The 25,572-nt window shown below is 42.9% G+C and overlaps 2 protein-coding genes and 1 non-coding gene across 3 annotated transcripts; 1 reads left to right on the top strand and 2 right to left on the bottom strand.

The window, feature by feature from the left end:
• Nucleotides 1-543: 543 nt before the first annotated feature.
• On the bottom strand, nucleotides 544-4,686 carry hmgb1a (high mobility group box 1a). The gene is made up of 5 exons (XM_056411656.1): nucleotides 4,602-4,686; nucleotides 2,192-2,352; nucleotides 1,766-1,911; nucleotides 1,430-1,604; nucleotides 544-1,287 (listed from the first exon to the last, which is right to left on the bottom strand). Exons 2-5 carry the CDS (start codon nucleotides 2,336-2,338, stop codon nucleotides 1,084-1,086), a joined length of 672 nt encoding a protein of 223 aa, XP_056267631.1. The 5' UTR covers nucleotides 2,339-2,352; nucleotides 4,602-4,686; the 3' UTR covers nucleotides 544-1,083.
• A 3,193-nt stretch (nucleotides 4,687-7,879) lies between these two features.
• On the top strand, nucleotides 7,880-21,309 carry uspl1 (ubiquitin specific peptidase like 1). Its single transcript, XM_056409208.1, has 9 exons — nucleotides 7,880-8,011; nucleotides 9,610-9,766; nucleotides 11,489-11,611; nucleotides 11,742-12,678; nucleotides 13,785-13,895; nucleotides 15,140-15,269; nucleotides 16,207-16,332; nucleotides 17,646-17,806; nucleotides 19,345-21,309. The coding sequence occupies exons 2-9, from the start codon at nucleotides 9,641-9,643 to the stop codon at nucleotides 21,030-21,032; spliced, it is 3,402 nt and encodes a 1,133-aa protein (XP_056265183.1). The 5' UTR covers nucleotides 7,880-8,011; nucleotides 9,610-9,640; the 3' UTR covers nucleotides 21,033-21,309.
• Nucleotides 21,310-22,236: 927 nt separating this feature from the next.
• On the bottom strand, nucleotides 22,237-22,308 carry trnae-uuc (transfer RNA glutamic acid (anticodon UUC)). The gene has a single exon. It is a non-coding gene; the product is annotated as a tRNA-Glu (tRNA).
• Nucleotides 22,309-25,572: the final 3,264 nt, after the last annotated feature.

The following is a 25,572-nucleotide window of genomic DNA, read 5'->3' as shown; positions in this document are numbered from 1 at the left end:
AGATGCAGAGTAATCATGCTCTAACTTTCAGTGTCCCTCCGCCAGGCCAAGGAGCTTTAATAATGTAATGCTTGTTTGCATCCTCAGTGTTATACACAGAATTCATAAACATCTTATCAGTCATGAGTTGGTTTCATTATTCAATTGCCTCTCGGCATCATTAGGTCAACTAGACTTGACTTCAGCCAGCAGACATCAAAGCAAGTCAACACAAAAGACAGAAATAACTACTCTTTGGTCTCACTGAGAATTATGATTTGTATCAACTTGTTTGATATGAATCAGTTCTGTTCAATGGTTTGCTTTCAGTTTGACAATGCTGGTATTTCAGTGTAAAAAAAGAAATGGTGGTTTGATAAAGCTGCTGTTTATCTCACCACTACTGTTACGCACCGGGCATGTTATAGTTTTTAAATGCAGAGGAATTGTCTATTAATGTTAATTTTAATTAGTCTGTTCTCATCAAGACACATTTCATCTTGGGAGGAGGAAACCTGAGGGGGAATTAGAAATAACTTATAAAAAAGGCATCTTCACACAGAATTTAAAAAAAAGAAAGTTTATTGACTTCAGAAGCAATTTTCAATTAACTTTCAACAATAAACAAGCTGTTTTTTTTCTTATTCTTGCTATTACAGTGTCACATAAAGATCAGTAAAACAACTGTGATATTTCATTTTTGATAACTTATTTAAAATTAAAACACACATGAAGAGGAAAGAAAAAGGGAAAGAAGAAACACTCAGAAGTTTTTTTTTAATGTGCTGTGCACCTCTAGCAAGGCTAAATACTGCAAGCCCCGCCCCTTTACACTGTACCAGGCAGGATAGTGTTCTAGGGACTATCACTGAAAAGAATAAGACTGGCAGAAAGATACAGACACGATACTTGTGTTGTGTCAACTATACAAAAAGGAGAAAATTAACTGTACAGCATAAAAACAACCGATATACACAGCCTTTTTGTTGTATTTTTCTACCCCGTGAAGACTAACATATTTTTTTCTTTCAGTCAGTTAAGTGTGTACAAGGGGGTTAAATGCTTTATAAACAAGAATGACCATTTCACATGTCACCCCGCGACCTACTCGTCATCATCATCATCAAAGTCATCGTCATCATCATCGTCGTCGTCGTTCTCCATCTTCTTCTCCACCTTGACCGGAGCTTTTGCTGCTGTTGCTGTCGTTGCTGTCGCTGTTGTTGTTGTCGCTGTTGTTGTTGTCGCTGCTGCTGCTGCCGCCCCGCCGGCGCCTGGTTTGGTCTTGGCGCGGTACGCTGCGACGTCCTGCGATGGAAGAACGTGGCGAGATATTAAAACGTGTGCCGAGGGCCCGGTGATTTGTCATCGGAGCTCTCGAAGGGAGAGAGCGGCGCGACGTGAATTATCTTGTGTGATATACGGATCAATGCGACGGTGGTCTTCTTACCTTCTCGTACTTCTCCTTCAGTTTCGCCGCCTTCTTCTCAAAGGGCTGCTTGTCCTCTGAAGCGGTGCCGTTCCACATCTCACCCAGCCTCTTGGCCACGTCTCCGATGGTGAGACCGGGAGTCTCGCCTTTCACCTTCTGGCGATACTCTGCGCAAAAGATGAAGAAGGCAGATCTGGGAGGGGGTGGGGGGAGGGGGGCTTGTCATTTACTCAGTATAACAATGGTTCATAGTGTGTCTTTACTACATTAGTCAACTGCTCAGGATTAAGACTTGATTTGATCTGCAGAAAGAGAACGTCTTCTTATTCAAGGCCCTATGAAGGGTTGACTTACGAGGGTCTCTTGGGAGCGTTGGGGTCCTTGAACCTCTTCTTCTTGGATCCCCTGGGTGGGACGTAGCTCATCATCTCCCTCTCATAGCGGACCTTGTCCTGTTTGGCAAGGTCTTCAAATTTGCCCTTCTCCTTCAGAGACATTGTCTGAAAAAAAAGAAGTAGCTTGCTGATTGTACCGTCTGTGGCAACAACAACAACCATACCACGAGTATTCGTGGTATTCCTTCTTCAGATTTTCAAGGTTATGGGGTTTAAGTTAATGCACAGTTTGGATATCGAAGTGCAACCATTCAAGACCCCTAAAATTATCCAAAATCCCATGAATTATCTTGATGTACACCAATTAGGAGTGGCATATTACTCCATTCTCAAGAATACACTTTGGGAATTTAGGCAAGCGACTACCATCCTCCATCAATCCTACCTTCCATCGCTCTGAGCACTTTTTGGAGAACTCCGAAAAGTTAACAGATACTTCGGGGTGTTTCTTCTTGTGCTCCTGCCGACAGATCTGGACAAAATATGCATAGGAGGACATCTTGCCCCTCGGCTTTCCTGGCTCTCTCACCATCTTGACGGCTGTATCTAAAAAAAAATTTGAAAAAATAAAAACGTTTTGAATATTTGTGAAATTGCATGACTTTTACAAAATATTAAATTGTATTGTTCCAGGTTTACTTTGGAAATAAGATGAAGTGACAATTATCGGGGGTGTTGTGGTAAATGGCCTAATATGTATGTCATAAAAGCTTTATAAACTTTTTTTTTTTTAAATATTTAAATAAAATGTTATTTCTAAACCATAATTCCCAATAAAACAATATATCGGTAGGTTATAGCCGTCTAGTGTTATACAATGGGACCGTCTAGGATTCCTCCCCATTAGACGACTCGCACAGATGGCGCTAAGTGACCCGCCCTCTTGCTGTCAGACTGCGCGAAGTTTAAAGAGCCGCTGAAAACATTCCGCTGAACCAGAGCCGCCCGGAACAGATGAAAAGGATTTAAAACATTGATGCAATCTGAGCTCCATAAAACAGAGTGGTCCGTGGACAACTCCCAGCGTGGTTTAAAAGTGGCTCGACATAACGCTCCGGATTAATATATATATATATATATATATATATATATATATATATATAAAATCACATAAACACCCATAAATAAATGTCATTTTGCAGCAATGCGATCGACTGTCACATTAAAACTGCCAAAGTTCCCCTTAAAAACTGCACAACATGAACTGAGCCCTCCGTGGGACTTTGACCGAGAAACGAAGACAAAATGAAGAAATAGACCCTTTAAATATCATCTGCAACAACATATAGGCTTCGTGGAAACCCTCCGTTTCATCATGTTTCAAACAAATAAATAACTTTGACACCCAACAAAAAAAAGACACAAATTTAACAATAATGGGTATTTATTGAAAATAAAACACTTAAAACTACAATGCATTGTGATTTGACAACCAGTCTTCGTGTTGTCTTATTCTGAAAATGATTCTCCTGCTTCTGTAAATATGTTTAAAACTGCTCAAATGTTGCCGTATATTTTCCCCTACCAAATGCTACTGTAAGTCCCGGTTACTCTGAGTCGACCGGAGTAGTAATGGCGCATAGGCTTTCGTTGTGGAAAAGGAGGTCAACAACGACAGCAATATTTCTTCTTCCATTTTGTGAGAATGCCTTCTTCATGAAAGAAAGTCCCCCTCAAATGTCTCCTCCCTCCCTTCAGTTCGCTTTGCAACGTGACAAATATATGTGGAAAGCCGGCGAAATTGACAAAATATTTCCCCGATGGATTCCTATTGCACTAGCCGGTTTGTATAGTAATACATTGGGACTGCACTGAGTCTATGAGCGGGCTGTGCTACTGCCTTGGTTTCTATGAGCTCCTAATGGCCGCTCGTCTTCATCCACTAACATGGAGAATATGGCTCCTTCTCTTTGTGTCGGCGCACAGCGATAGAGGGCAGAGCGACCGCCGGCGAGCCGCGTCGTTTTCAACCCGCCGTCGAAACATCTCAAAAGCGTCAGAAAAATACCGCAATGGTGGCGTTGAAACGACGAAAGGTTCATGTTTAATTTGCCGTCGTTACATTTTAAAGTTACCGGTTAGTTTCTCGAGAAAACCCGGTTGTAAAAAGTTGAGCTGAACTGCGCCTCTCGTCGCTCGCTTCCCGTTCGCCTCAATGCGAATACAGTCAGCCATTACAGTACAAGCACAGGTCGTGAGGTAATTTTTTCAACGTCTTCTCGGGCCGAATTTCAGCGAACAAACACACGACCGCGTACGTCTCGAGCCCGTCTTTCTTTTTCTCCTGTTTTTATATTTTTGTAATATTCGGTTAAAGAAAAAAAAAACGCACGCTCCTCAGCCTTCACATGACAGCCGTTCATCTTCGCAACCCACCGCAACGGCCGAGGCTTCTACCATTGTCGTTAACCGTGTTGGTCCGCGAGACATTTCGCATTTTTACGCGATATCTGCCGTTTGCTTTAATTCCATTTTATGAAAACGGCATGACAGTAATAAACCGAATTATTTGTATTTCTCAAAAGCGACGATTTTCGTCGATTTACGTCAGGATTAATATTAATTTCGTCCTTTTTAAAGGAGCGTCTGAGCTACACTCCCAGCCAGTGTAATGTAACGGTACCTGCTTAGCGCCGTTATTACTAGTTTTTTTTACCTTTCACCGCAATAAAATCATCTGCGAGCAATAATGGGTCTCGTACTCGATCATAGCAAACATATGAGTAAGATATTTAGAGCTGTTATCGTCGATATCGTCATTACGAACACTTCAAATGTTCGTGTGTGATACTTACCAAGGGACTATGGCTGAATCTCAATGCTCTGCAATGGCTGTGTGTGAGGGAACACCGGCGATACGCAGTGTCTTGAGTCTTCAGCTCTCTAACATTACTCTCGGCGGAGCTCTCACGCCATTGGCCAGCGCCCGGTCTGGGGCTCCTCCTATTGGACCGATGCTTTTCATTGTCCTAATAGAAGACGATCACCCATTGGCTGCCTTTTGTGAAACGTCACCGAAGTTTTCTGAAGCGCGTGGATACGAAAACAGTGCCGTCCCAGCATGCTGGAGCTGGTAGTAGTGTAGTGAGTTTGCCATAGTATTGAATTCACTACGTTGAGCACAGTGTACAGTAGGCAAGTTAAATGAATGAGACAACGTGCAGCGCTTGCAGTCCGTGGACGAGGCGGCCATGACATGTTGTGCGATTGTGTTGGATGGACTGTCCCCCTCTTCACCAGAGAGCTCCATTGTACATGTTGCTCTATAAGCGTGACCTTATTTGTTAATTATTACTTAAAAAACACATACAAGTGTGCGTCCCGTATTCGCGATTTGAAGGTAAGAGACGAGTTTGCTCATTCCGTAGGGCACAGATAAGCACTGGATATGACATTTAAAAGGATTTGGCTGCATGCGAGTTAGATTGAAACGCAATGGCATTATGCTTAATGGTTTGCCTTTTAATTACACTGTGATTTTCATTTCATAAAACGTCACCACGTTGACACAGTCTTTTGTTAGTCTCTCCGATAAGTATACATACTAATTACTCTTAGCAGGCATGTAGTGCTATAGACAAGATGTTTGCTTATGAGCCTATAGGCCCGATTAGGTTATAACAATGTGTCAGCAAGCATCAAAGCTTGATAACGGCATTCAATGGGACCTCCTAGAATCTTTGTTTCTCCACAATGTGTTTTCGGCCTCATTTTTAGGACTTCATATACAGTATCTGATTAAAAGATGATATTGTGCTCATCCACAATTAAAGTGCATGGAGATCAAAGAGCCACTTTCACTTCAAGCCAAAGTTAGTTTATAGTTAGAAAGAAAGATTTTTACAATAATGTAGGTCTACAGGATGTATTTATTTTTAACTATAGACTGAAATAATGCTTGCTGGTATGTTGTGCAATATATTCAAACATTCTAATTGCAGGTCGTACAGGTCATTATGATCGCCTCATCATGGGCTTTGAGCTGCCAACCCAGACCCATTGTTATGGGCAGTTAAAGCCATAAATTACAAAGTACTTACATTGGTTAAAGACAAAAGGGTTAATTTCATGTATACCCACCTATAACATAGACCTGAGCAGCTCTTAAAGCAGTTCATTGATTTTTAAATGAAATTATATTCTTACTAAAGCCCAACTGTGTCCCATTTTTTTGATAATGTCATATACAGATTATAATACAGAAGATCTATTCTATATCCTATCCCACAGGTTTTCCTCTCATAGGTAGCTGATACAAATTTAACAACACTCTAAAACCACATGTTGTTGTACCTGAACATATTCTAAGGTTACACAGTAATTACATGTTATGTGCACATTCATGCTACACAAAGAAGACTACTGTAATGAGTTTGGTGACCCTGAGAGCTTGCTCTAGTGCCACCATCAGACAAAAATTTAGAATGTAATTAATCAGTGTTGTTCCCATGTATTGTGTCACTGTCATCTGATCCTTATACAATGCCCTTGCATGGTGTTACTGAACAAATGGTTTATACATTCAAGTATTGTGCAACTGTATTTTGTTTATATTTCACATTCAAATTTAAGTAAGTAGAATACTGGTGTCCACGAAAATAAAGGGAGCCACTAGGTAAAACTCTAATACAAACGGAAAAGGGTGTTCTTTTAACAGGCCAACTTCAGGAGGATGAGTTAATAATGTGAAAGACACCTCTCTTCATATTACTCTGTATTCTACCACAATTGAAATTAATGCAATTATCTGACTTCAAATACCTGTCTTAAATGAGGTGGAGGGGATGGGGTTCTAAAATAAAGAAAATGTTCATGTTCATTAGGATTTGAAACAAATAATCATGTATCTACTGATAGTATAACCAAATGCTTAAGAAAGGATTAATTTATTCTACATGCATTTAATGTGTAAATGCCTCTCAATTAAATATGCATCTGCTTAGCAGCTAATATAGAAACAAAGAAACATGGCCGACACAGAGTTTTGTCCTTATCCTTGAATTAAGAAAGGGGAGGATGAACTGATTCTAAATGCCAATCACAAGCCAGATTCAAGCCACATGTCTGCGGATGCTGCCTGGCTGTCTTGTTTTGCATCAGGAGGTGCCACGGCAGAAAACATAGCCTGCTGATGAGGCTAGGAGGCGGCCAATTTATGCATTCTAATGAGCGCTCCCAGGGAAAGATATGCAAATTATTGTTGTCATCAAGAGGAAACTAGAGGATAGGAGAGCAGCAGATGAAGGAGGGGATTAAGAGAGGATGCCACATGCAAGAGGCGGGACTGGGTTGGAGGGAGAGGTTTATGCACGTCTGTAATAGTATATGTGTGTTTTGGAAGAGATGTGAAGCTGTATTTTATAACCACAGTGAGGGACATATATAACCCCCATTAAACCCCACCTGATTAACTGCATCCTTCTTCCTCTCAAATGAATGAATCAGCCTAAATTATTATAATAAAACAGATAAGTAAACTACAGACTCGATGAATGAGATATGCATGGCTAATAAGTAAATATGAAATATCAGAACAGAAAACTTGCAGTGCCATTATGTAAATGATTTTCTAACTTAAATACTACTACTCTTACTACTACTACTACTACTACTACTACTAATAATACTACTACTACTACTACTACTACTACTAATAATAATAATAATAATAACATTACTACTACGAGCATATTACTACTAATAATAATAATTACAACGTTTTAAAAAGTTGATTGAAAATGATAATGAAAATTGAACTTCATAAATCACTCTTAAAAACATTGCAGTCAGGTTTATATTTACCTTCTAAAATGATGCCTTTAAATACAATCAATACATACAAATAATTACCTTCTAATATTAACGTTATTAAATGCATCGTTTCTTTTATTACGTCCTTGTTCATGTACACGCACTGATTATTAGACCCTGATTCATAGATAGTGCCATTTTGAGCAATGGTGACTGCAGTTCACCCGAACTACCAAGTGGGGGTCTACGGAACCTTTGTTCTGTTCGAGGGGGGAATACTAAGAGTGCTGCACAGCCGCTGCGGAGCGGAAAACGAACGTTTCTTGCACGAACTAGCAAAAGGGTGCACATGGACTTACTATGCAGGCAGGGATTGAAACATAAATGCACTTATGTATGGATGGATTTCGCCGATCAGCATCATCATAGAAAATATACTTTAAATTTGCTATCGGTACGTATCAACTCTCATTCACGGTGACAGAAGGCGAGACTGTGGCGACTAAAAGGAATGCTCGGTTTAAGGCTAACATGTTAGCATGCTAGCCGCCAAGTGCAGTGGCCAGTAGTTTAAGTATTGCATGTAGACTTCTTAACTGAATTTATCTTAACATTACGTTTTGACCGGTTTCAGCACACGTCTCAATAGCCTTAATGCAGTAGCCAGCTAATACAAACGGGCCGTTAAGCATATTATTACATGATTTTGTAGTTGAGTAAAGTACATCTGCTGTATTGGCCTTTGTATATCCCTCTTAACTAGGCGCCATCCGCTGTAACGTTACTTTTTTACATTAAAACCCTGTCACATAGTACACACTTGTTGTGCAGTTTAATTGTTAAACGCATGGTGGCAGAGTATGACATGTGGTTCAATTAAGTACTCACTCTCTTAAACTTTAAATCTTGAAATAATTCGTTGTTTTTGTGCGTGTGATTTTGTGTGGTGATGTAAACTCGGCTGTCATAACAAGCAGCAGGAGAGCACCTTGTTAACCTCTTGATCAGGGTTGCCAGGTCTGTGTGACAAAACCAGCCCAATGGCCAATAAAACCAGCCCAATATCAGAACTCAAATTTTGCCCGTGCCAAACCATATACATTGCTTTTAAAGTCCAACAGCATTGATATCATTGCCAAATGTATTGTAATATCTACAAAGTAACACCAAATGTTTAGTATGCCAGCATTAAAAGCAGTTTCCCCTAAACAGTTATTTCACCTAGGTCCTAAAATGGCCTTGTGTAATTAGATACAGTATATTATCATAAATAAAATATAGCTCTGTGAGTGCGTGATGGTATGTGGGCGTGTCCCATGTCCATGTGTGTACGTGCTGATCTGGAGTCAGTTTGGTAGGATTTGGGTATAAATAAAAAATTTCATTTAAAATATGGATTTTTATTTAAAGATATTCATGTAATTTGCATGCAAAATAGGTCTACCCGAACCAGCGGACAAAAAAATCAAACCGCGGCAACACTTAGAAAGTAGCCCAATTCCGCGGGAAACCCGCGGACCTGGCAACACTGCTCTTGATATACTGCATGCTCAAAACATCATAGCATTGTTTATTAAGGCTGCCCACATAGCATTTATCTTTTTATTTGCAGGCCTAGGAAAAGGACCCTCTCAAAAATTTGAAAAACAGCACTTTGAACAAGTAAGATGTATTATAAAGAATTTAACATAAAGACAGGACATTTGTGCAATAGAATTAGGCATGTTTTTGTAAATGAGAGTAGAGTTATTTAAAAACATTTTAATTCTTTAAGGTAGCAAAGATGCCTCGTAAAAGACCTTTGCCAGGCCAGAATGCCGGGTACAACATGGGTACAACGCCACATTAATTCAAATTTCCTGATATTATAGCCACCAACGTGTGTGGCTGCGTGCGCGGCAACATTTTGGTCACCCCCGACAAAATCTCACTCCAAGGTTTTTTGAAAAGTTGTCAGCTCTGGTATACTGTAGCTGGCGCGGTGGTCCCCCGTGTGCCCACACATGTGTGTCTCTAACGTTGCCCTGTGTGATGCTGTGTTGGTCTCCCTAGCTCCTCCGGAGGTGAGCCGGGTTGCAGTGACATGGTAATATTTGTTGAATGGTACTGGAATCCCGTGGACCAGAGGAGCAACGGTGGTTTGCCAATGACTGACGAAGACACTGGTTTGGGGGCTTTGGCCGCGCCACTGGTGGGGTATTTGGGAAAAGTCAGTAGAGCTCTTGTTTTCCTCTAACTCTTGTCACTTGCGCAAAGCTGAATTGTATTTGAAAACAATACTGCGACTGCGCAGTACCAATCCAAATCCCCCCCAAAAAACACAAACGGAAATCTTTGGTAGTAAAAGGCGAAAGTATTTGGCAGATTCGATGCATATTATATATAATATGTGTGGAATCAAAGGGTGTGTGTTTTCTGAGAAACTGTATGACAACAAAATACATCTATTATTTACAGGTAAATTGATAAAACACAAACATTTGACAATTACTTATTATTCAGTGTTATTCTTACTTGTATACAAACTTGTAAATAAACCAAACCATGCTACTTTTTTTGTTCCTTTAATGCAGGGTTATTCAACTTATGTTCAGCAAGGTCCAGTTCGAGAACATTTGCTCATGCAAAGGTCCGGAAGATCACAGTAATGTCCAACTTGCGCTATGATTTAATCCCATATGTATTAATGGAGCCTATAGCAGTTCTTTCAACGTCTGTATGTCATCAATAACTGACTGTCAAATCAAATAAATAAATAATATATCAACTATATCTATTAGTTTTCAAATATAACTGGATGAATAATAAATGCATGTTTATCTCTCACTTCAATTACAATAAAGGATGGATTTAAAATCTATTTAAAAAAGAATTTTTAAGTGTTAAAATTTAATTTGTAAGAGGTTTCTCTTAAAATAAAGTACTTCATTTGACAGAAAGAAATGTAACTTAATCATCTTTGCCCTGTAGCTTTAAATTGAGTTATTTCAGATGTCAGTGGTGTCAACCAAAAAAGCAACAATATTATATTATTCTCAAAATGTGTGTGCAGGGACTAAATGTTATTAAACCACTTGTTTCAGCTCTATTCTCTCTGTTGACATTATTGGTGGATAGTGAATAAATATGTAGGCATTCTATTCATATTGGTCTCTTGCATCATTTATTTACAGTTCCTTCATTGCGAGTCGGTACGTTTGCTCCAAAGAGTCGTGCTTTGTCTCGTAGCAAAGCTTCTCATAATAATCGTCATCTTCTCTGAACACATGAGACATACTAGTTTTTAAATTACTTTGAAAAGAATGAACAAAGAGGAGTCTGGTTAAAGGCTCTGGTCTCGCGTTCCACTCTTCTCTCGTTGGATATCTCACCCGAGCCGCGATGCTATTCAGGATATACATATTTGTTTGGCTCAGTAGCATCACGTGATGTGGTTTACAACGCATGCAACTAATCGGTGTGTTTCTGTACCGCTGAACGAGTGCCGTAAAGGCTGGAAAAGCTGCACCGGTTAAAATATAAGTGCTCTGTCAAATAATTCTCGATTATTGATTGGTTATAGGTCCAGATACAACGGCGGTTGGGTCCGGAACGCCTGTTAGTTTACCCCTGCTATAATGTAGAGACACTTATTTAAATGTGATTGGACGAATACCAAAATGAATGCTCATGACCGGTGGGAAAGAGTTGAAAGACATGGTTGAAATATGGAACTGAAGTTACTTTCATCTGATGGAAATCTACGCAGACTCAACTTTCATGTTCCCCAAAGGTGAAACATAAGCAGTAGGTTTTTTCAAGGTCTGTATGTTCTTTAAAACTGTTTGATTATGAAAGAGTGAAACAACTCAACCTTTTTTCACACGTTTTGTTGACATACTTAACACCATGTTTCTGTTAACTTTTCTCTTTTATTAAACTTTTGTATAAGGTTCAGGAAAGAGCTGCTTCGCTGGAGTATTGTCCCTGGTGTACTGCAAAAGGCTTGACATGTGCTCTGCGCTGTTATCGCATCAACCTCCAGGAGTCAGTCACCCTCTGCACAAATCCACAGGTTAGTCCCAGTACTACACACACACACACACACACACACACACACACACACACATCCACTTGGCCAACCATGGTTATTGACTTTCTTTCCAGCTGCCGTGTTCACATTTCTGTATCTTTTTCCTACATAGTGTCTTTTCCCTCTGGTCAGCCGGTCCTTGGAGGATGTTTTGGCGAGCTTGGATCCTGTGGAGCCCACTGTTGGGAACAAAAGAAAGAATCCCTTGGCACTGGAAAAGGAAGAGTCGATTAGACCCGGACACAAACGCTTGCGATCGAGTGACAGTCTCGGGCCACAGAGTATTCCCGATGCACTCATCAGCCCAGCGGAGGATGGTGCCGTAAACATCGTCAATAATGGCCATCATGCAGCACCCAAGACCGAAGAGGGGAAGGTGAACGGATGCCGGGATTCTCCACTTGCAGAGACGGCAGGATGGGAGTCACTACAATACGGGGATGATGTTCTGGTCCAGGAACCAGGGATTGCTGCTTGTGCAGACGGCTTGGCTCCCCCTACATGCTTGACACCCGCGGGACACCTGCAGTGCTCGTCCGAAGCCTTGCTGACCGCCGATGAAGATTCGCTCGCTCGTCCTCACCTCGGTGCTCCCGGCGCCTCGGAGGATGACTTCAGGCAAGTGATGAGCGGTTGCTGCGGCCTGGACTCCAATCAGTCCTTTCCCACCACCGAGGGCATTTATTCAATCGAAATCAATACTCCATCGCCGCAGCGCCGCGAGCCGACGGCAAGGACAGAACCGAAGTCACTGACTGCCGACGTCACCGCACCTAAGGACGTAGGAAGCACCGAGTCAGAAACGGATGGGTTGTCCTCTGCCGCGCCGACGAAGTCAGAGGAGCTGGTATCTGTTCACAATCCACCTTTTTGGAGGAACAGCGACAACCTGTGTTGGCTGGACTCGCTTCTTGTTGCTTTGGTAAACTGTCAGAGCTTGAGGAAGTGTACAGCTAAAGATGAGCCCCAGCAGTCGTCTGTCTGGCAGCTGATGAGAGGATACGAAGACGTCTGTGCCTCCATCCAAGTCCATCAGCGGACTGGCAGAGGTAAGTTACATCGATGATCTACAGCAGGTGTCAGGAACCTTTTTGACTGGGAGAGCCATAAAAGCCAAATATTTCTAAATATATTTCATTGAGAGCCATATAGTATTTTTAACGTATAATAAATTAAATATGTGTGTGTGTGGGGGGGCGGAGGGGGGGGGTGCCGGTGCAGGTGTCTTTTTCTTTGCTCCGCACCGATGCGCACACGTCGGCATCAGAGCTCTGCGGCGCGAGACGGCGAGCCGAGAAGTGTTAACGCGACACGTAGAGACAGAATGACATGCTGCTGTAGAGACGATCAATAACAGACGTTTAGTTTAATAAAAGAACAAAGACGTCTTTAAGAAAAGGACCTGACGCTACTGCTGCTGTAATCTGGCGCGATAGAGAAAATTACAGGGGGCGGGCTGAGATTTTTTTTTTTTTACTCAAAATTGTCTGGGAGCCATATATGGCTCGTGAGCCATAGGTTCACGAGCCCTGATCTACAGCATGCCTGTGTGTGTGATGCAGTTTCAAAAGTCTTGTGGTACAATCATCCGAGTTGCACATATTTAATTTCCGCTTTGCTTCTAATGTTCTTGTTTGTAAAATACACACATCTTGGACTGCTAATGTCGCTTAGCTTGCCAGTCGTTGTGGATTGAGTTTGTCCAGGTTTTAAGATATTAATCCATGATAATTATTCTGTGGCCTCAATCAAATGGAGAGGTTTCTGCATAAACAAAACATTGACCATTGAAATATCAAAGAATATGTTTTTGGTTGGGATGACGGCCGACGCTTGAGAGGTGGATACACCTACATCTGGGCACATTAAACTGAAACCGCATTGCTAGATTACACAAGGGTTACATTTGAAGTGTAAATATTTGTTGTTGTGTCATTTGGCTGAACTAACCCCGGCACGGGCTTCAAATGAAAATATTTTGGACTGGCACATATGTTTTACCGGCATCTGACTGCAGATATAATAATGCTGTCGGCAGTGAATTATTAAACGTCCCATTGACTAAAATGCTTTCAAAGCTCAATTACAGCTGCATAATGTGTGTGTGTTGTCTTTACAATATAATGCAATGCATGTGTGTGTTGTTTCTGTTAAGATGGCGCCGTTGGCGTGCCAACTCATGTGCTGCAAACGGCGGATGCAGACCTCCTCCGTCTCAGGATGTCAGTCTTCAAACTCCTGATGCCCAAGCTGCATTGCAAATTAGGTAAACTCAGTCAGTGACATCATACCCAACCAAGCTGAGTATTCATAACTAGTGTCTGTCTGTTGATTAACAACCTAGATGCAATTATAGTATTTTACTCTTGAGATTAGTTCAACGTGTGAGTCTGAATGGTTTCAATGTTCTTACCATCTCCTCGTGTCAGCCAAAAAGCAATGTGTCCGTGAGTGTTTGAGAATAGAGAATACTTGTATTCTAAATGATGTGTCATATCTTAGGTGCCGCTAAAAAATTATATTTTGTTATATGCGACTCAAAAAAGGAAAGATAGATAGATATATACTTTATTAATCCCCAAGGGGAAATTTGTTGTCACAGTAGCAGCACCAATAAACTAAACACACGAGAATAAAATATAAATATAAAATATAAAAAACAGGGATGAAAGATATAGATGTATACAAGTAAAATATAAAATACAAAATGAAGTATATATATGTATATAAAAGAGAAGAAATAGCCACAAATATAATGTCTATATGTTTATTTTTATGATGAAGCAAGGATGTACTGTACCACAAATCTCTAGAGGAATGTAAAGTGAATATATCCATGGGAGAGAAATGAGAGATGTTTGAGCGAACACTTTCAACACGGTGCTCCCGGGAACCTTCAAGCCTTCTATTTTACAATATTAGATTTCATATTGCCTAAAGGCACTACTTTTGCAAACATTACAGCAAAAACTTGAATGGTGCACTCGGTGAAGTGCAGTTGAATAAAGATGAGCCGTGGACAGACGCCCACTCGCATCCTCACACACGCAAAGGCCGAGATCACGGGAAGATTTCAAAGAAGTGGTCCGTGGTTAAATGAACACCTTGATGTATCCTGTTTTAGATATTTTTGCTTGAATTTTAAGATTTCATAGCAACCATTAATTATCACCCGGAAACCAAAAGTGGCCGGTATTGGACATGGAGACCTTGGATTTAGCTCGGCTCAATGGAAGTGAGAGAACTCTGTGGATTTCACTGTGTGCAGACTGAACATATAAAAGGATGAGCAGGTGTAGTGAGTGGGCAAACAATGCAGGTAGTTAAGATACAGGCGGGTGACACACGATTAAGGTCAGGCATGCTGACCCGCGTGGTCTCTGTGACTCCGCCCATGTCTCGTCCGCAGATAAAGTGCCTTTACATTACCGTAAAGTGGAAAACGGAACCGTCTTGCACTCTTACCCGGGACGACGCGCTAAGTGCTCACACTCCTGTGCTTCCGTTCAGGTCGGAGGGAGACTCCCGTGTTTGCCATGCCGCTCCTGCTGGAGTCGGACTCGTGGGCGGAGCCTCTCTTCCAGTCAACCTTCCACTGGGAGTTCAAGTGCAGTGGATGCAAAACCACCACGAGAGAAAGGTAGTCGTGTTGAAAGTCGTCACGCTTGGCACACATGCGGAGAAGGGGAGACCCCAGCTTCCTCTCACTGGACGGCTGTTCTTCTACTGCCCCTCCCCCGTCCCCTGCCGCCCTCCTCCCTGCATCCCCAGTTTATTTTACATTTTATTTCCCTATCCCAGTCCTCCCCCCACTCCCCATCTTAAACTGTTTGGGGGCCATTGTTTATCCTCATTTTGATCCATATGTTGATTTTTTTACTTTAAAACTATTGCTGCCGGCCAAAAGTTCGAAGAATATGAATGAAACTATGTTTGATGCCCCCTTATGTTTTGATTTGAAATGACTGCAGACAAGTTTGTGTACATTGTGTATTAATAAGTGTCCTTTTTTCAATCTATTTGCACTTTGGTTAATTTATCCAAAAGTGATGGTGACTGGTCTCCAGTACTGTCTTTTATTAAGTTTAGGTCATTAGCGACAGGTTTGATTGAGACACGTCCAGTAAAGACATTTAAAGCCTGTACAGAACACGGCTTGGTCGTGTTTTGGTAATATGATGGGAAATTATGCTCCCACAAGTCACTTTGATTCTGGGGTGGCTGTACAAATTGTATGTTATTAACTTAACGGAGAAAGCGTTCCAGCACTGATTCAGTAGATGGTTCAGACGGTTTCAGGGGGACATTGTTAGTCTCTCTTTATCTTCTGTCGATGAGAAACAGTGGAACGCATCAAGCGATCCGATCCAAATCAGATGGCTGTTATTACAAACACCCGAACCAAATCAATAGATGATACATCCGGCGATCATTACAAGGCGGGTATCCCAGATACTACGACTCGTATTCAGTTGATGTGTGAAAACCACGATGTATGGGAAATGTAATGATTCTCTGATGCACGCTGCTCTCTTGTGAAACTATGAATCCTAAACATATTTCGCTGTACTTCTCAGGCACATGAAAACTCTCCCCACCTTCACAAACGTTTTGCCTGATTGGAGCCCCCTCAACGCAGTCCACTTGGCCCCGTGCAACGTGTGCGGCCGGAAGAAACAGAGGAGGACGATGATTCTGGAGAGGTGTGTGTGTGTGTGATCAGATCAGTCCACGATTTGCAGATTAATTCTAATCTAATCTTAAGAAATGATTACGCTGTAATTGCCGGAGCACAGGGGGTGTATGTGATGACTACATCAACGAGGGAGGCACTGATCCGACTTTGTCCGTCCCGATGTTTACCGATTCAAAGTTTTGATCTAATACCGGTTTGATTAAAAAGGCGTATGCCTCAACGTGAGGAGGAGACTGGGATCATTGTTTGTGAGGCAACATTGAGCCTGACTTTGAAGAACAAAGTAGAGGGCGTTGTTCTGTCCTGTTTCCCTTAGCTCAGACATCTGTCAAATATCAAGTAATTCTCATCTCCTGCTGATTTTAATTTAGATTATTGCAACTCCTTCTACCTGCCACAGTAAATCATCCATCTCATCTCCAGCTTGTTCAAAATGGAGTGCCAGAGACCAGTTTACTCCGGTCTTGGCGTATCTCCGCTGGCTGTCTGGATTTTCCTGATTGTTTTACTATATTGCTGATCTTTTAACTCTTTGTGAGCCGGAAGGCAGCCTTGAATCAGTAATAACTACACGGCTCTAGTGGTTGGTTGTTCCACAGGCCAAACTCGAGATTACTTCATGAAGGTTTTTATTATATTTTTTATTATATTTTATTATTAAAAATAAGCTGTTTAACGGTAGCTTGGTAGAAAGTATTCCATATTACGAAATATAATCCTTTTTAATGCAACAACAAATGAGTCAAAACGAGAAGACCTGGTTTTACATGCAACTATACACGATGTAAAGTATACAAGCATAGCATTTAATTAAATGTATGGGTCACTGTTAACTGATCCAGCTTTTTGAGTCTGTATTGATATCCAGTTTTGGCATCTGTGCATCTCTAACTAACAAAGAATGTCATTTTAACAGACAATATTAGCTCTCGTATGACTAATACATTCATATATGGGCCAAGCAGCTTTCGCCTAGTCGCCAGATTATGCTCAACAAAGTCAGACGTACGGTTGTAAAATTACAAACATTTATTCCAGCATTGTTTCAGTTTATCAGTATCACAAATATGTCCCTAGGAGACCCAAAAATAAACAGTTTGCTTTCACAACGACGCCAAACACGGAGGCGTCCACTCTAACTGTCGGCCCACAGGTGTTAGTGAAACGACTCACGAATGATTACGCAACACCTGATATGGTCTGAAATTCCAAGTTGAACGTGTGATTCTGCAATGCGTCCGCACTTCAATGTTAAGCGTCCTCCTCGGGCCTTAAACCTCTCCGCCCGTCTCACCAGACCTTTTGCTTTGTCCCGTCCAGCGTGCCTCCGGTGTTTGCGCTGCACTTCGTCGAGGGGCTTCCTGACAACGACGTCGCAGCGTACGCCTTCGCCTTCAAGGAGAAACGCTACTCGGTCACCACTGTCCTCCAGTACGACCTTCAACTCAAGCACTTTGTCACCTGGATCCGTAACGCCGACGGTAGGTTTTCTGTTTTTGTTTCATTGGACGATTCCACGCGGAAACAATATTTTTATTGTTCAATTGTCGGTACATTAATTGGCTTGCAATGGCAGCCTGACTTCTATCGGACCTAATTTAAACACATCTTTAGTGGTGGTGTCCATTTTTGACCATATTTGGGCGGCTGTAGCTCAGTGGGGTAAGAGGGCCGTCCTTCAACCGCAAGGTCGTGGGTTCGATCCCCGCTCTCCCCATTAGCTGCAAGTCGAAGTGTCCTTGAGCAAGGCACTGAACCCCCAGTTGCTTCCCGGGCGCTTCACCGCAGCCCACTGCTCCTTAATAACTAAGGATGGGTTAAATGCAGAGAACTAATTTCCCCTTGGGGATAAATAAAAGTGTATATTTATTTATTTATTTATTTTATATTTAGCTCAAATAAAGCCAGTTATGGAGAACTGAACTTTTTTGCTTCTTTATACATCTTAAAGCTTCTTTGCAACTGGTGTGAAATCACACATGGCAACCACGTTACTGTCACAAATAGTTGGCTGATTAATCACAATGTGTATTATTCAAAGATGGCCGATTTGCTTTTTAAATGCTTCAGAAACAAATGGTCTGAAATCTTCATATTGAGTCAATATTTTGCAGCCCAATCAAATAGTTCACATGATATTCATTATGTATGTAAACAGGGCTTGTACAAAGGCCATACAGTAGCCAATGAATATGGGTTTACAGATCATTATAATCCCTCGACGTCATTGTGGTGGTTGCCTTTTGGCAGTTTACATCGTCTACGGGCATAATACGGGTTACAATCGTATTTTTGCGTCGAGTGTAAATCTGTCCCTTCTAACTCGGGAACTCCCGCTATGGTGCCAAGCGTGAGTACAAACAAAGCTTGAAGCTTTTGTTTGATTTATTTTTACTCGGTTTGCCAACAGCACATTCTGCCGGACAATTCATACAATTGTAAATGTGCAACAGGACTCCAGCCATCTCAGGCTTGTTCCACAGTCCTTTATACAGGGTTCGTACGGTCATGGAACACCTGGGAAAGTCATGGAATTTTAAAATGGTCATTTCCAGGCCTGGAAAAGTCCTGGAAAAAGCGTAAATCATAAAAGTTTTGGAAAAGTCATGGAAATTTGTTATCATCACTTGTTCATTTATGCAGAGTTTAAAATAATTAATGTGTTTTTTAAAGAAAGACACTCAAAATATAAGCCGGCGTACGCTCTCAATACGCAAAATGTTCTAAATTGTTCATGTTTATACCGAGATTTCAGTTTGGTCATGGAAATTTGGTTTAAAGTCCTGGAAATCCATTGGTCAAAATGTGTAAGAACCCTGTTTATAGATCAGGCAACTGTTCTTCTTTTAACCAATATTAGGATTATTATTTACTTATTTGATCAATTTAGTTTTTAGTCTAAATTCTGTTCCGCCGTCTCCATGATCTTTCCCGTGTGCGGCTGTAAAAGAGCTGCGTGGTCTCAGGGAGACTGGTGTTTTTAGTTCTGACCGTGTGTCGTCGTCTCTGCTCCTCACAGGATCGTGGCTGGAATACGACGACCTGGAACATCCGGAGTGCAGGACTCATCCGAAGCTCTCGGTTCCTGCTCAGGAGATGCACGTCATCTTCTGGGAGGAGAAGGAGGACAAAGAGCCTCGTGTCTGTTCTCCCTCGAGCACCTTCGCTGAATCTCCGCCGTCTAAACACGCGATGAACCCCAGTCACGGGCGCTCGGACTTACCAGCCGACGCACTGTTTTCGTGCAGCCCCGATCAGTCTTTCCTGGGGTCGCACGACGTCACCGACATCGTCCGCGCGCTCTCTGCGTCCGAAGACGGCAGCGACGCGGCGGCGGTCGCGTCCGACGTCGACACGTCGATCGGTTCCACGACCCTGCTCGACACCTTCGAGGGCCTTTCCCAAGACGACATCATCACACTCACACTGGTGGAGTTGAAGCTCGATTCGGAAATGCAGCCTTTAAACGACGAGGGCGAAGAAGCTCGGGAGTCGGGTGTTCCCAGCGCGGTTGGAATACTCGACTCCTCCCCGGATAGCTCCTCCGCCGTAATCGGCAGCGAAGCGGCCCGCGACGCCGACGTCGAGCTCCCCGCCGCCACTTCGTGCGATTCCCCGGATGGCTCGTCCAGCGGTGCTACGCTTGTACCCCGAGGTCGGGGAGGACGGGGTAAACGAGTCGGCACAGGCAGACCCGTCGGCAGACCCGTCGGCAGACCCGTCGGCAGACCCGTCGGCAGACAAGCGGTTAAAAAGGCGGCGGATGCCTCGCCTCTTTCCCCTGGTCAGAAAGAACCGCCTCAGAGCGCCCGCTGGTCCTTCCTGCTCAGCAAACACCCGTTGAACCAACTTCCCAAGCCGACTCCTAAATTGGACGCCGTCCCCGAGCGCAGCTCAGTCGCCCAACCGAAGCCCACTCCTCTCCCTCAGTCTACGGCCGACCCCGTGAGAAGAGCGCAGAACCCCGGTGGGTTCTTCCCCAAACCTCAACTCAAGTTGGACGACGGCGTCGGCCTCCCGCTCAAAGCGGCGGAAATGTACGGTGGATTCGGCGCCAAGGGCTCAATCCCCCCCCGAAGTGCTCTCCCGTGTCCGCCGGCCGTTCTCAACGGCAAGTCGGCGGCGTTTCAACCCGGACCGTCGAAGCGGCAGACGTCCCTGAGGACCACTGCCGGGGCGTCCGCTGCATTGCCTGCGTCGCCCGGAGCGAAGCGGCTCCCTGAAATACCCCACCCGAAGAAACCGAGCAGCCAGTCCTCTCCGCTTCCTCCCGGCCTCAGCGACACCGACGCCCTCCGGTACAAGCTGATAAAGAAGCTGAAGGCGAAGAAAAAGAAGCTGGCGAAGCTGAACGAAATGTTGGGCCACCAGGGCGCGGCCGGCCACCGGCGCCCCGACCTGGGCTCCCCGCACACGGTCACGTCCAGCACCTACGACGGCTCCATCTGCGACGACTTCCTGTCGGACCTGCTGTCGCCGGCGACGACCGCGAGCAACCTCTCGCCGGACAGCACCGGCTTCCTCGAGATGCTCGCCAACGGGCCGGAGAGAGCCGAGCAGGCGGAGCGCGGGGTCAACGCGGCCGGCGGCCAGACAGACGCAGCCAACACTGAGAACTTCCTGGAGGAGTTCCTCTCGCAGGCCGTGGCTCAGGGGCCGAGCGACATGGAGACCGAGGCCCTTAATGCACTGGAGCTTTTCGTTTAAAGGAGTGACATCTCTTTGGTTGCTATTCCATTTAAAGGGTTAATAAAGTTTATATGCATGTCAAGTGGTGGAGTTGGTTGAACCATAGATGACATTTGTATAGCATAATGTTCTCTGGCACATTGTAAATATCGTTTATCGGGTTGTATGAAGCACACGTGTTTACAGCAAAAGCTGTTTGTTTGTTTGTTTGTTTTTGTTCGTGTCAATTTACTTGAAGATTTTCATGAAATTTGATTTATTTTTTACGCGTCATTAAATAAACATTTTAGATGACTCTGGTGTTTGTTTTACACTTTTATTATGACATTTATTAAAGTGTTTTTTTTCAGCCTCCTAAAGGAATTAATATGAATATTTTCAGTTGTTACTGTAAATTTAAGTACCTCTTTATATGTGAGCCATATATTTGCACATCTTACAAACTACAAGGTACCGATGAGCAAAAATGTCTCTGATAATGATACGTGTATTGAAACTGAAATATGAAGTCTTGGAAAATGAAAGTTGCTTAAGAGAAAATTAACAGAATTCAGAATAATTTTGGAAATATTCAATCAAATACATAAAATAAACAATCTGCCTCGTCCATAATGTGTTGCTGTCAGTGATGCCGTGTGAAAGATAGTACAAAACATAGTTTTTAAATATTTTCAGACAATTAATTGCAGACTTGTATAAAAAATAAAAAAAACATCTGTATTGTAAAAGTAGAAGTTTGGTATCCAGTGCAACTTGGAGTCAAATCTGGAAGTAAGGAGTTAAATATCGAGCAAGATTACAACCTAAAAGGAAACTAATTAAGCAATTTAATCTCTTTTTTTTCCTTGATTGCAGCCAAACAGGATTCATTCATGATTATCTTGAACATAATATAATTATTTGATTGACAAAGTTTAATATCTAATTTCTGTATTGGTGTAATTTTGTTCTAATTTGCAATGCATGGGTATAGGTCTCGGGTTTTTTATTAGTTTTTCATGTAAACAAACCTAAAAATAGGTGTCCTGTAATTGGACAACTTGCATTGCATCTTAATTATCTGTGTTGATTACCAGAAATGTACATAGTCCTATACGATGTAATTAAAAATAATGGTAACCCAGTAGGTGGTGTTGTTTTACCTAAACTATAAATACACTGCTCGATGGGCTTCACCACGGACATCCACAGTTATTTTTGTTCACTAAAGCTAAAAGTGATGTTCCCATACCGGGAGTCGAACCCGGGCCGCCTGGGTGAAAACCAGGAATCCTAACCGCTAGACCATATGGGACACAATGCTGCTTCAAGATTATAGCATTTTTAAACAAATCTTAGACACGTACATGCGCCTATAGATCTAGTGTGGGTTTCAAAAAATTTCCTGTGCTGTTTACATTCTGTGCAGTACAGTTTCCTATTTGATAATATTATTAGAGTTATTATAGAAAATAATGCACCAACACTGCTTCGTTTAAACTCTGTCTATTGTTATGCACCTTTCACAGAGTCTAACTTCTCATATATTACTTACTTGGCAATTAAACAATTCTGATTCTGATTATATTTGTAAGTATGCCAAGACTCTTATGTCTAATTAGGAATATTTAACATTTTAATCGAATAAAAAAAGCTAACGTAAAATAGTAATGAAATACATAATGAATACAATTTGATGTTTTAAAATAACACAATTTAATTTGGATATTTTCTCTTTATCCTTTATTCATTAATTAATTCATATATTGCTGGCTCATTTAAATAATGTATATTCTATTTATAAAGTGTATTAACAGTAATACGTATTGGAACTGAACATTTTAAAACAATGGGCTGCACATCCACCGAGCCCTCAATAACAATGGGCTTCTCCACCCTCCCCCCTCTCTCTGTGACGACTGACCAGGTGAGAAGACAGCTGGAGAAACTACACCAGCGCAGAGCTGAAGGTCCTGATGGCATCAGCCCCAGGGTCCTAAAGACCTGCGCCACCCAGCTGTCTGGTGTCCTGCAGCACCTCTTCAACCTCAGCCTGAGGCTGGGGGAGGTCCCGGTGCTGTGGAAGACGTCGTGCCTGGTCCCTGTCCCAAAGAAGTCAACACCATCTGGCCTCAACGACTACCGTCCGGTCGCCCTCACCTCCCATGTGATGAAGGTGCTGGAGAGGCTGGTCTTGGCCCACCTCCGGCCGCAGGTGAAATCGTCGTTGGACCCTCTGCAATTTGCTTACCAGCCTCATGTGGGAGTGGACGACGCCATCATCTACCTGCTGCAACGAGCTCAGTCGCACCTGGATGGAACCGGTGTCTCTGTGAGAGTCACTTTGTTTGACTTCTCCAGTGCATTTAACACCATCCAGCCACTGCTGCTGAGTGAGAAGCTGCGGTGGCAGGTGTGGACGCGTCCACCATCTCCTGGATCACTGACTACCTCACAGGCAGACCACAGTTTGTCAGAATGGGGCGTGTGCTGTCTGGAACGGTGGTCAGTGATGTTGGAGCCCCACAGGAACTGTTCTGTCTCCTTCCTCTTCACCCTGTACACCAGTGACTTCCAGTACAACACGGAGTCATGCCATCTGCAGAAGTACTCTGATGATTCTGCAGTGGTCGGGTGTATTAGGGATGGACGGGAGGAGGAGTACAGGGCAGTGGTGAGTGACTTTGTAAAGTGGGCCGATGCGAACCACCTGCGGCTGAACGTGGCCAAGACCAGAGAGATGGTGGTGGACTTCAGGAGGAAGGCGACAGCTCCTACACCTCTGAGTGTCCTGGGAGTGGACGTGGACATGGTGGAGGAGTACAAGTACCTGGGCGTCTCCATCGACAGCCGACTGAACTGGAAGGCCAACATCAACGCTGTGTACAAGAAGGGATGAGTCGACTCTTTTCCTGAGAAAGCTTCGATCCTTCAACGTGTGCAGCAAGATGCTGGAGTTATTCTACCAGTCGGTTGTGGCCAGTGTGCTGCACTTTGCCATTGTCTGCTAGAGGAGCAGCATCGAGCCGGTGACACCAGCCGTCTCAACAAACTGGTTAGGAAGGCTGGCTCCATCATCGGCTGCCAGCTGGAGCACCTGGAACAGGTGGTGGAGAGGAGGACGTTGAAGAAACTTGTGTCCATATTGGACAACCCGGACCACCCTCTCCACCACCTCCTACAGGGACAGAGGAGTACTTTCTCCAGACGTCTCCTCACGCTCCGCTGCCACAAGGACAGATACAGGAGAACATTCCTGCCGACGGCTATGAGGCTCTACAACAGTTCACCTCTTGCCAGATCACCCTAACCCTTCTTATATTTTGTGTTTTTTATTTTATTTTTATTTTTATTTTTTATTCTTGTGTTGCTGCTACTGGCTCGACAAATTTCCCCTTGGGGATTAATAAAGTATATTTCTATTCTATTCTATTCTATAATGGTATTGATTTTAACAATAGAAAAAAATATAATTTCAAACAGCTTTTCAACATCGAAATTGTGGAGAAATGAAAGTAAAACTAGACCATCAGCGGGGTAAAGCAGCTGCATTACCACTCACAAGCACATGCAGGTGCTGTGTGACTGTTGGTGGGTCCAGGTCATTGACACGGTGTGTACACAGTATTGTTTCTATGGTTGTACGATAGAAACCTTGTTCACAGCAGACCAGTGGTGCAGGGTAACATTTATTGAGTGGTTTACTTGTTTATTGTATTTGACACTAGATTATACTTCTCATCCACTACAGTTCCGAGAAAAACATTGTTCTCCTTTATAATTATCTGGAGAGGACACCCACCGGTGATGTCACTCAATGTTTAAACACTCAAATTACCATCTGTCTCGACATGCTCAGAGCAGATTCTCTAGATACAGACTGGGGATCACTCATGGCACCGTGAAGGCTGACTGCCACGGTTTATGACCCTAGATTGCTTTGTGTTCGCCACATTCCTGAGGACATAGAGAACAAACAAGTTCCGCTGTGGAAACTGAGCGGATGTCAACACACAGAGTTGGGTAACTTAACTTAACAGCTAGTATGCAGTCGGATACATTTTTGCGAACTTAACGTTAAAATCCTTGAGTTATGTGTGGTTCATTGAACTTTGTCAAATCAGCCATGAGCTCATTCATTGGACAAGACTTCTGCTCTGCGCATGCACACTGCATGAGACGGTTTTATGGAAGTGATGTGTATATTTATCATTAAATCCAAGTGTGCTTGATTCAACAAGGCACTCTGCTATTTTTAAGTGTTGTAATATGAATCTGTTTTTAATGTAAAATGTTAAACCCTCAAGTTAAGTGGTGTGTACCTAAACTCTACCTGAAGTATTACTACTAGTGTTCACCTCACTTGTCAGATGTCATTTCCTGTGTTGGTCGCCCTCAAGAACCCTGAAGGAGAGCAATGTCCATCCCAGTAGCCTAGACATGTCCAAGTGTGTTTTTAATGAATCAAATAATGATAAGTGGCGAGAGTTACACTTAATGAACAAGGAGCATCACTAACCTTCTGCCAGGACTCTCCTCGTTTTTTATATGCTATCGGTTTAGATCTTAATTGTATATA

The sequence above is a fragment of the Pseudoliparis swirei genome, chromosome 3 (assembly GCF_029220125.1).
Source record: "Pseudoliparis swirei isolate HS2019 ecotype Mariana Trench chromosome 3, NWPU_hadal_v1, whole genome shotgun sequence".
Taxonomy (NCBI): Eukaryota; Metazoa; Chordata; class Actinopteri; order Perciformes; family Liparidae; genus Pseudoliparis; species Pseudoliparis swirei.
Note: the sequence above shows the minus strand (reverse complement) of the source record. Positions and strands in the feature narration are given on the sequence as shown.